The 12,469-nt window shown below is 33.2% G+C and overlaps 1 protein-coding gene across 1 annotated transcript; it reads right to left on the bottom strand.

Moving 5' to 3' along the window:
• Positions 1 to 10,744: 10,744 nt before the first annotated feature.
• LOC133680332 (bZIP transcription factor 11-like) lies at positions 10,745 to 12,226 on the bottom strand. The gene has a single exon (XM_062103200.1). The coding sequence runs from the start codon at positions 11,495 to 11,497 to the stop codon at positions 11,030 to 11,032; it is 468 nt and encodes a 155-aa protein (XP_061959184.1). The 5' UTR covers positions 11,498 to 12,226; the 3' UTR covers positions 10,745 to 11,029.
• Positions 12,227 to 12,469: the final 243 nt, after the last annotated feature.

Raw genomic sequence — 12,469 nt, 5'->3', positions numbered from 1 at the left:
CTGCTTCAATATCATTTTAAATGGGCTTTTTCACTTTCTCAGGAATCAGAATTGAAATGGGCTTCTTAATGGCATTACCAATGTTACTTGATAGGCCTTGGGCATCGCTGATCCACTAATGCCCTTGCCTAGACTGTAGGCCTAATCCAGGATTCCAAATGGGCCATGAAAGCCTGCTTTGACATTTCTATTTATCCCTTCTGTAATGGAATCAAATGAACCTCCATTTTAAATTATGATTTCTTTTAGCTTTCAACTACATAAAACATGGAAAAACTATTTTGATATTTTTTTTGTTAATTTGTCTTAACAATAGTAAAATGTTTTTTAAAATATAACTAAAAATTTTAGTTAAAAACATTATATTGGTCAAGATAAACAGAAATACTCTAATAAAAAAATTATCTTTACAAAAAAAAAACATCTACATTTTAAATTTAATAATAAAGCTAAAATATTTATTAAGACCTAAAAGTATTTTTACATATAAAATTTTTCGAGTCCCCGGTAGCATATCACGGACATTCAAACTAGTATAACCTAAAAATACCGTGAATATTGCTAGGGAGATGGGAGTAGGGGCATGAAGCGTGCATGCTATTTCTACCTACGAGCACCAGGCCTAAGGAGCTAAACAAGAACACTCGAAGAAAGAAAAGACGACGGGCTTAAGCTTGATTAATTACCCAGATATCAAAGTTCAGAACTCAAGACAGTTTGGGGATCCATGCTCAAATTTACCTCTGGGATCACTTATCAAATTCTTAACCTAAATGTACATTACTAATTAACCGGGCCTTTTTTATATTATCTGTAAGAAAAGGGGCTAGCTTCCTTGACCAGTGGAAGCCATGCTACTCCTTTTCTCATTGGTCCGTGAGGTCCTCCATGCTCGGATTCAAACGAGCCTCAAATTCCAAGCAGCATGGACTTTACTAAAAGCTAAAGTTCAATCTATGAGCTAGGACTTTACCAAAGCTGTCCGCCCTTGCTTCGTCGAAAAGAAAAACGTAGAAAAAGTTGCTCGAAAGATAAAAGGAAAAGGAAAAAACGTCGAAGGGACGTAAGCCAGTATGTATCCAAAGGAACTCGGATGCATAAAGTCGTAAACTACAGTACGTTCTTTTATAAATCTGCTGCTTCCATGGAGGAAACAGCCGGTAATACATAGCATATGATCTCTCCGAGTGAAAAAGCAAACAGCACATGCTACTAATAGATTACCCTAACAGCAACCTACATGGTGATTATCCTACCTGCAACTGCAAGTTATATGGTGAGTAGTCATAGTCTGTGAAATGCACATGCAAAAAGAACTTTGTCCGGCACGTACACTAATCCCACCAGGAGTGAGCACTGTTAAAAAAAAACTATTAAGATAACAATTTATTTCAAATTTCAGGATAACTTGGTAAATTGCTTGTTTTTTTTAATAATGCTTAAAAAAACTTGTGTTGCACGAATTATATGTTTTTTTTACGATAGATTTTAATAACCAATGAGGTTATGATTCTCCTTAGACCTGATTTTGGTCAGTAAGAATTTTCTTTCGGTCTAAGTTTGACTAGTTAATTGTATTTATTTTAGTATTTGAAGTAAAAAAAATTAATGAGTATTGGATAAAAAATTGGGTTGACCATATGAGAACCCATTTAATCCGTGAACCGGTGAATCACATGGCAAGGCCCGGGCGAATGTCTCGGAATTGCAGCTAGCGGCACTAAGAATCAAACCCAGGAAGCTAAAGACCTAAACCACCCATCTCAAGCGAGTTCTTAACTGCCAGGCCAACAGCACGAGGTCAAATGCAGTGGCTCTCAAACAATGGACCAGGCACAACCATGTTGCCATAAAACAGAGCGATGGCTAATGAGTCTTTTGCCTCCAGTTCTGGAAAGCAAAGTTCTGTTTCACGGTCCCTTTTCTCGTCAGATAGTGTGGAATTCTAGCAATCCAAGACAATAATCCAGGCCAAACTAGGCGAGCAGGAGTGCCAAAGTTTTCATCAACTTGAAAGAGGTCTTGCTTTATTTAAAATATTTGGTTAGCAACAAATATTCCAATTCCATAGTTGCACGGTCTTCACGTGTGTGATGGCTGGTTAACAAAACCAGTGAACTTGTCCTTGTTAAACCAGTGGACCATTTTGTTAGGCAATAACTTTTAAAACATTGCAAGATACAGAGAATATCTCAGGATTCTTGTCTGTCAATCTCTTGGAAAGTCTAGAGAAAAAAACACTAAAATTGAAAAACAATTTATCGCCATTTAGTTTTCAAGAATTCTGGTCGGGACATGCCTTTCGATAAAGTTAAAATTGTTATGCTCAATGAAAATGCAAATGGGATGAATTTCATGAGAATGCATGTATTGTCGGTCAAATCAGAATAAGAATCGCCTGCTTAAAAACTATATATGAGCCAAGCAGTCGGGGGAGAGCATCGAAAAAGATATGCTAAAATATTTTTGATAGAGTGATCTCGACATGAAACAACATGCCGATCCATAAATTTTGTTGCTGGATTCGGTGGGCTTAACTAATATTCCTGCTGCATGTATTCAAATCCTGAGGCTGGGATTTCACAGCAAATATAGAACCAAATCAAAGACCTCACATAACCTGACTTGGTTGTAGTTTAATTTGTAAGATATTAAGTTTACTTCGAGTTTTATAAATTTTAAAATTATTTGAGTTTCATTTGATTATTAATTTTAAGATCTTGAAAGATTAGTTAAAGTTAACATAAACTCACATTGTTGGATGCAAAAACAACCAGAGCTCATCTCTATTCTCTCGTCCTCAAACAAATATATGTGTCTCTCTCTCTCAATGAATGATGCTTAATCTCTAGTTAAACGTCATGAGCACCCAGCGTCTGTATTCAACTAACAAGACATCACTGCTAATGAAAGCCTTCGTCTTTTTCTCTTTTCGCTAATTTAATCATTCTTTGAGAGCCAGCAAAGCCTTGGATGGCTCCATGGCTAACATCATCACTATTAAGTTACTCATATAAATCCCATTTTAAAGCATACAATCTTCCCATCTAGCAAGACCAGGATACAAGATACCTTTTTCTTCAGCTCATGTGGACCGTGGAATATCATGGCTGGCCACATGCCATCACCTTCCCCTCACCAATACTATTTTTTTTCTTCTTCTTTCCCGCATCCAACCAGATCCAAAAAGAAAAAAAAAAAAAGGCATGGGAGGAGATTTCATCACCTGTGCGCCCTCTTTTTACATGATGGGTCTATTAACAATATCCACCTGCTATAATTTCTTTTGCTCGTCACCGACTTTTTCACTTTTTTTTCTTTAGTTGGTACTTTTCTTTCTTTTTTCTGTCCAGCCAGCTGCAGCTAGTGGCATGAAGATGAGAAGAGGTGGCATGAGGCATCTATATAATACTGCAATTTGCATGTCGTTACCTAATAATTGATCCATTTTGGACGGTAAATGTCATATTCAATCTCTTTAATTAAAGGAAGATGTATAGGTAGGTTTTGATTAGTAGGTAAAATCATACCATCTAGTTTTTTGTTTTGTTATCGAAGCCCTGGTTTAGGTACTGTATATGCTATGCATAGATATCCCTTCCCCCATCCTTCTGTACTTCTAGGAAATCAAAATAGATACTAAAATTGAATTCAAAAGTAACTGTAGTGGTAAAAAACACATTTGGTAACTTTTTATCGGTTTATTTTTTAAAAAACAAAATCGCCGTATAAAATAATTGTTTCTAAAATGGGTTTGGGGGACCAATTTTTTATTATTTAATATTCAATAATATGTGTGTATTTAATATATTTAGAAAGAGTAATTTAATGTATTTATTTGTAGTTTTCAACAAAACTCTTTCACCATTTACGTGTCATGTTCGAGAGACCATGCTTGACTGTTGAATAAAAAAATAAAATTTATCACGTCCAATTTTATAATAACGAAATAAATTAAATTAAAAAATAAAACCGAAGAAACAACGCATATTTTTTACATGTGTTTGCAGCATTAAATATACAATTCAGTGGTCTCACCAAGTTCGTTAGAAGATTTAAAAGGAAGATACTCGTAACTTTCTTTACTTGAAAAAATATGAAAATAAAAATATGAAATGGTAATAACACTACCCAGTAATTTTAAATAAAAAAAAATTTACTGTAATATGTTGATAAAAAATCACAAGAATTGGTGTATCAACCCATTAATTGCTAACAATTACTATTGGATTTTTATGTTATTAAGAGTTTCTGTCGTGTTGTTCTAATAAACACTCTACCTGCTTCCTTTTCTTCTCTTTTCTTTTTACCGACGTGCTTGTCATCAGGGTAGCTCCCAATTGCCATCATGGGCCATCGTGCCCAGTTCTATCACCTTCAACCTCGTCTTTTTCCACTTTTTTCCCCTTCCCGTGACAAAAATAAATTTACTTCGGTCGAGCGTGATTGATATATGCCACATTTGGAATTTCTCCCTCTATCTCAGGTTATTTTTATTTATCTTTTTCCTTTATTGGGAGGCTTCATAGGCCATCAAAGATTATCATCCCCTGATATAAATCAAAGTTATTTAACTCATACCTGTTCCGTTAAAACTTGTTTTATTAAAAATGACTAGTTCGCAATTATCTAGTAGGTAATGCGGTAATAAAAACTTGGGATCAAGGAATTTACTTCCATTGTGATCTTAAATTCAAGCCATGTAGTTGCTAATATGATGGTCACTGAAGGATTACATGACTGTTAATTTTAAAACTCGTGAGATTAATTAAAGTATGCACAAGCTAACTCAAATATTCACGTTAATAAAAAAAATAGTTAATCCACGCTATGCATGGCTATTGCCTGTTCTATTTTCTTGAATATAGCAACAAATTAAAGTAACAAGTATGCTTCTATAATATTAATAATAATAATAATAATAATAATAATAAAAGTTCCTTTAAGCACCATGGCTTTAATCCTGTACCACTTATACTTGGTCAACACTCAATAAGATCCCTTTTTTACACATAAAATGATCAAAAAGTTGGATTAGGCTTATCTATATTGACTTAAAATAATATCATTTCGTAATCACGTTTTAAAATTAAGTTAAGATAGGGTAATTGACCACCCTTGGAGACGGTCCAATAAAGGCATGTAGTCTGCCGGGACACATTGACGGGTTCTGATGGACAACACAAACTTGAATTTCGCTTTCTTTCTCCATTTTAATTCAAATTCGACTTTGTCTTTTAGCTGAAATATTAAAACTCTGTTAAATGTTTCTATCTATTTGTTTGATTCTAAAAAAAAGCCAGTTATTTGTGTTTTGTATCTTATAGCTTATAAGTGTATAACCGTATCCTTCGTAACTCCAGCAATTTTTAGAAGTTGATTTTCGTAAGCTACAAATAGCAGGAACCCAAAATCCAAAGAAGCTCTTCATATTTAATAATAATAATAATATAGAGTAGGGTGATCATTTTCAGTTTAGATCAGTTTTAAAAAAAAAGTAATTAAATTGAAATTATTTAAAAAAAACAAAAATAAAACCGGTTCAAACCGACCGGTTTTGGTTCAGTTCGGTTGTTTTAGGATAAAAATTGGTTTTACAGTTTAGCTCGTTTTTTCAGGTTTGGCTCAGTTTTTTGGTTTGGCCCGGTTTTTTTCCAGTTTTGCTTGGTTTTTTTGATTTCAAACTTGTAAAATCAAAACTGAACCGGTCGGTTTTTTCAAAATTTTAATCAATTTTTTTCACGATTCAGTTTTTTTTTCTAGTTTTCTCGATTTAATTAGTTTTTTTATTTTTTTACTCACCTCTAATACAAAGGCTAGATATCTGAATTTTTTATTCATCATTTCCATGTGCATGTGAAATTTTTTATTTAAGCAGACTCATTGACTCTATAAAAAAAAAAAAGACTAGAACTCCACTGCTTTTAATGAATTGTCATGGCCTTAATTTGAAGTTTAATTATATATAAAGTAAAATCTGCTTAGTGTTTTACCTTGAAACAGTTCAATCCACATTAAATTTACAATTTTGCCATTCAATAACTAAAAGATTGAGAACACACTCAGGAGTAAAGTGATATTTTCTCATTTTATTGCACAGTATAATTATTCTCATACTTGAAAAAAACAAGACATCTAATGTTTAAATAGCGTTTTTGAATCTTCATATTTTTTATATAACGATGTCCACGCGCTGTTTCAGACTTATAAAACAAATATATTTAATAATATTATAATAGTGAATCAGCGCTAGATAAATAATAGAAACTAAAGGTACGATGAAGCAAATATTTCATGATGGAAAAAAAAGTTGTGTTGTGATCAAAAACTTAGAGATTGAACAAAATGATTTGTAGCAATCTACAGTGTTTTGCGATGAAAGATACAGTACTTTCGCCACATGATTTAGCTTTTCTGTTGATAAAAAACAAAAAAAATTACAAAACTAAATTATCTACCAGCTTAATATTAAAAAAAAAACCAACAAAGATAATTTTGAAAGGAAAAAAACCCATGAAAAAAAATGTTGTAGCAATTGACAATGTTTTGTGAGGCTATATTTTTAAACAAGTTGTTGGCTTCTGAAACTATGGCTAATGATGCAAGGGGTTCGCCATAGTGTGATTTTGATATTCTCTCTTCAATTATTGAAGATTGCTTTAAGAAATTGTGGCTACAATCTCCATGCTTTTTAATGCATGTCAAAGGCAGTGAGAGACCAATATTCTCTATATAGTAAACCGGGCTCAGGCCGTGCTTGGATCTAATCCATTTTCTTTTGATGACGATGAGCTCAGACAGCCAGACAGGTAGCAAGCTTGGCACGATTGTCAATTGAAATCGAATATACAACTCGGTTGGCGGCGGATAAGGATAGAAAGAAGAAGATTCTATCGTGTAGGTGGAAAATGAAACAGAGCCATAGTAATTTTGCTTAGCCATGGAGTCTTCCATCGGAAAATGTGGCGTAGAACTGTATTTAAATTTGATTCATGTGGAAGATTATCCATGCATATATCATCCTATCTCCTCACTAACAAAATTTTTAACTAGATTAATATTTAAAAAATAAAATGAATAAAAATAATTTTTGAAAAAAAATAAATGCAAAAAAAAATAAAAAAGTTGAAAAAAATAAAAAAAAGAAAAAAATTGGAAAAAAAAGAGAAATAAACCGTAATTACTATCGTAATTCATAATATATTATGCATGAGAAAGTAATGATTTTCTCATATTATTTAGAGTATTATATTAAGTATTGTTAATATAATGACAGTATATCTATTGGTTTTTTTTTTGGTGTAAGATCAAGGAGTATTTTTTATTTTTTATTTTTAATTATCGCGTGAGGTGAGGTTAAGGGTGTGCTGGTTTTTGGATAGATCCGTGGGCTGCTAGATGAATAAAGCAAAAGTCAGAAATGGTCACATCAATTACCCACGAAAGAAGCCTCCAAATAAACGGTGGGCGATGAGGCTGTGAGCAAAGGCATGGTCACAGCTAGAAGGTGACACGATGGGTCCCGAGCCTCTGTCCCAGCGGTAAAGAATACATTTTTGAAGTGAAAGCTGTAAACCGAATTGGAGCAGTATTTAAAAGTTGAAAGGAAAAACAATAGATATAAATTGGATTGCAGAGTGGCACAGTGACAGTGCACTGTATGTAGTGACTCTTACCTATATTGATTGAGAGTGTGGTGAGTTGTTTTTTAAAATATTTTTTATTTTAAAATATATTAAAATAATATATTTTTTTATTTTTTAAAAATTATTTTTCACATCGTCACATTAAAATAATCTGAAAATATTAAAAACATATTAATTTTAAAAAAATAAAAAAATTCTAAATTTTTCCAGAAGTGCTTTCAAAATGTAGTGCCGACCACTGCCGACATTTTTGGTTTTTAACTTTGATTTTTTTTTAAAAAAAAACTCAATAGATCGCGTATATGATATTTTCCAGTGACTATTAGTCGTCTTCTAAAGCAGCATCCAAAGCATTGTGTCATTCTCTAAACAGTGAGCTGGTGCGTGTCAACAACTGTGTGATTGTTAGTTGCCTTTCAAGATAGCGTTCAAAGTATTGTGTCACTCTCTAAACGATGAGTTGGGCGTGTCAACTTTGTGATTGTTAGTCGCCTTCAAAGACAACGTTTAAAGAATTGTGTCACCCTTTAAATGATGAGCTGACATGTGTCTGTTGTCAGGTCACAGCATAACTCTAACGATAAATTTTCTCTCTCTTCAACCTTAAAAAATGTGCTAGTCTTATAAAATTATAAAAGGATCCTCAATCTCTTAATTTCTCAATCTGATTTATTTATTTTTTTAATTTCATCAATTGATATTTAATTTTTTATGTTTTCTTATCAAATTTTATTATTATTTTTTTTATTCATGTTTATTTTGCTTTTAATTTTTTTCTAATTAAATTTTATTTTTTGATTTGAATTCACCTTTTTTTTTTTAATTTGACCCCGTTTGTATGATTACAATTCTTTTTATTTTGAGTTTGTTTATTGATTAATTTATTTTTTTTAGAATTTCATAGTTTGTTTTTTTTTTTTTTGCAAAAATCTAGTGTATAACTAAGAAGAGACTATACATCGGAACCATCAACCAACATTCTCAAAACTCAATTCAAGCCTCGCTGGAGTGTTTGGAGTTTCTGGAGCTCCAAGCTTTGAATCCTAGCGAGGAAGCTCCATTGTTTTTATAAATATATGATTTTTGTATTTCATATTTGCATGTATAATATATAATACGTGAATCTTTAATTATAATTTCCACTAGAAAATAACTTTCAATCCCATTTTTTTACCAAGTATCCATATTTTTTTAACCTCCTCTAAAAACTCTACTGTTCTGTAACTTAAAAAGCCAAGACATATTACTTTAATTGAAGATAAATTTGATTTTACTGACTTCCTAGAGGCTCTTGAAGAACGCCATTGACAAAAGAAGAACCAAGCAAGTTGCTTAGCTGCTTACGGAAACGTGTGATTGCGACCAGGGCATTACAATGTCTGTCACCTTGCTATGTCTTGTATTTACGTGGAAGGACGATGTAGCATCAAAGGACAATTTTGGCGTGGTTGAAACTTAAAAAAAAAACCTTAATTATGTTTTGTTTTTTATTTTATTTTATTTTACATGCAAGTGTAAATCCACAGCCTCCATTTCCCAACAAACGAAGCTGGAGCCCATTTGCCTTGTTTCCTGCTGCCTTTTTCCTCGCACGAAAATTATTAAGCTCAGTTTTTCACCTCGTTCTGGCTGGTCGCTTAAATCATTGTATTCTTCTTATACATGATTAGGTAATTTAAGAAACTATGTAGTATTTTTTTTATGGTAATTGAAAGTCTAAAACATGTTAGTTTTAACCATTTTAGGCTTTATTTGTTTTTTAGTTTGAAAAATATTTTTTAAAATTTTTGTTTGCTTCGTATTATTTTTTATGATTTTAGAACTTTTTAATATGCTTATATTAAAATAAATTTTAAAAATTAAAAATAAATATTATTGTAATATATTTTTAAATAAAAAATATATTAAAAAGCAATCATCACGAACCTTATAAACACTACATTTTAACAATCCGGATATTAATAATATAATATTTTTTGGATATAGAGAATAAATTTGATGTCAGGTGAATTTCAAATAAACCATTTACATTGTTTATGACGATTTAAGGAAAATAAAATTAATCAGAAGTATAATTACTTTTATTTTTTACCATCATGTGTCTTTAAGTATTGTTCCCTGCACGGGGATTTGCTGCATGCCTCCAAGAACAATAACTATTTGTGAAATCATGCCGTGTCTTTTCAGCTTTAAAAATCCTATTACTATTGTTGTGAATCTTTAACAATTTTTCAACTGTTCAGTTAACTTTTTTATTTGCTTTTCATTGCGCCCTTCTCTTTAGCGAGAGCTCATTAATCATGAAATATGTGATTGCAAGTTAACTTGGTTGGAAGCACTTAGCCCCAGCACGGAAAGCTGGTCTTTGAATGGATCAAAAAAGTTGATTTAATTTCAACACCTGGAAAATGATTCGAAAATATTACTTAGCCTCGAGGCAAGTAAACCAGTCCATAGGAGTTTCAATGGTCCTGATCCATGGATTCAATATTTAACTGCAACTCTCCAGTCTCACAATATTCGGAAAAGATGCTGGGGGCCCTTGGCCACTCCTCCTGGGATCTTGTCGCTCAATTAATCTGCAAACGAGAGGTGCTAAATATACAATGCAAGTTTGGATCAGATACTTGTTCTCGTTAAAAGTCCCCTTCTTTCACTTCATGCGAAGATAATATCGGTAGAGATATCATTGCAAAATGACTTGGAGCAAAAGTATCAGATCATGACCTGTTGTTTCAAATGAAGTAATCATAGGTGGTAACTCTCTGAAACTTCTCACAGTGTATTAAATCATTTTGTAGCTCACAAATTCAAAGGGCAGTATATATTCAGCAGGCACTTCTTCATTGCTCTAAGCCAGTTGGTTACAATATACAACTACAGATATAAAAAACTCCATAATCATTCACTTGGAGGAAGAACGCTGCTTTGTTTTTATACACTTTTGAATTAAGTATTGTGTTTGTACTCAGTTATTTCAGTTTGTCAAAACATAAGAGACCCCCATAATTGTTTTTTCAGATATTTTTCTGAAGAGAATACTGCGAGAGCCATAGAACTGATGTCACTGTAAAGGCCATTCACACAAGTTGGAACAATTAAGAAGCAAAACTCATTAAAATACCATTACATATAGGATAACAGCAAATTCTTTCAACATCAAACAGTAATACTAATAACCCGATTTACAGACCAAGAACCTAAATAGCCACAACCCTTTTGTTCTTTCTTACATATCCGCTCTCACACCGGACCTTATTCCAAACCACTTGAATTCTTAACAACTTTTAAGTGATAATTTCTTGAGCTTGATTGTTAGTGCCAAATGGATCTCTCTCTCTTCTGTTAGAAGTCCTAGAATCACGCCCATATTGGAGAACAAATCAGTATTGAAACATATCTGCAGAGGCACATATCGGCTGATTCAGATAGGACATGTTCAACGGGTTCAAGAAGCTGTCGGCTGCTGGCTCATTAAAGATGCTTGAATCTCCAAAGAGGCCATTGCTTGAATTCAATAAACTAATGATCCCGTTCAAAAACTCCAATCTGTGGCTGAGCTCACTAACTTGAGCTCTCAAGATTGAGTTATCAGCCTCCACATTCAAATAATGTTGAGTGGTGATATTGATGCTGGTAATAATCTGGTGATTCTCCTTTTTCAATTGAGCCACTTGAGCCACCAGATCATCCAAATGCTTCTGTTTTCTCATTCTAGACCTCCTCGCCGATTCACGATTCGATATCATTCTCTTCCTCTTCCTCTGATCCATCAATGCCTGCAAATTCTCTTCAGAACCCGAGTTCTGAATCAAAGATGAACCTGAAGATGTTCCACTGGACGAAGCCATGAGAGACCCACAAAACAAGCACGCAACTTTTACACAAGAACAGCAACAAAGAAAGAGTTATGGCAGGACCCAGATAGCAACAGACTCAAAACTAATGCAGACAACAGTAGTAGTAAAGGTAATATATATATATATTATATATAAATTATAATATAAAGGTCAGATTTTGAGCAAAAATCATGAAACGTAATACAACCAGTAAAGGAAAACAACTGAGAATGATTGAACTAAATGGGTCCTGCGCCTGAAGGTGGAATTTATCATACACCCAGAAATGAAAATCTCACTGAGAATTGGAGACATGAATCTCAAACATTAAGAGCAGAAAACTTATCATCAAGACAACTTTTAAAAAATCCCACTAAAACCCAAGAGAAAAAGATTGTGAGTACTAATTGATATTATAAAATAGCCTAAAACCCCTGCTCAGCACAGAAAAATTGCACCAAGATGGAGAAAATCACAGAGTACTGATTGATTTTGGATTCAAGAAACTGAGATCCAGGATCAAGATTGGAGAACAGAAATGGAAGGATATGGCTTCAGTTCAAAGCTAATTTGAAAGACGGAAATACATTACTAGCAAAATATCTCCAAGGAAAGGAACCAAAAAGATGCTAAAGATTTGGCAAGGGAGAGAAGGGAAGAGAGGGGGGGACTTGGAGTAAAGAGAGGATGGAATTTATAGATAAAAAGAGACTACCAAGTTGATGGGAAAAAATAGTTTTAAAAAATAAAAATGCAGAGAAATTTAATAACTTCGTGGAATCTCTCTCGAGAGGAAAAAATAAAAAGTTGCAAGGAAAAAGTTAGATGGGACAATGTGAGGGGAAATGGGGGTAGCATGGAACTCCAGAACTGTCCAGATCCAGCTGGGATCAACCACCAGTCTTTACTTTTTTACTTCCATGGCGGCTGGTGAAATTTATGTGATTCGTATCGGATTCACTGTCGAGTGAAGTAAAAGGTTTT

This window comes from Populus nigra, chromosome 19, assembly GCF_951802175.1.
Source record: "Populus nigra chromosome 19, ddPopNigr1.1, whole genome shotgun sequence".
In the NCBI taxonomy this organism is placed as follows: Eukaryota; Viridiplantae; Streptophyta; class Magnoliopsida; order Malpighiales; family Salicaceae; genus Populus; species Populus nigra.
Note: the sequence above shows the minus strand (reverse complement) of the source record. Positions and strands in the feature narration are given on the sequence as shown.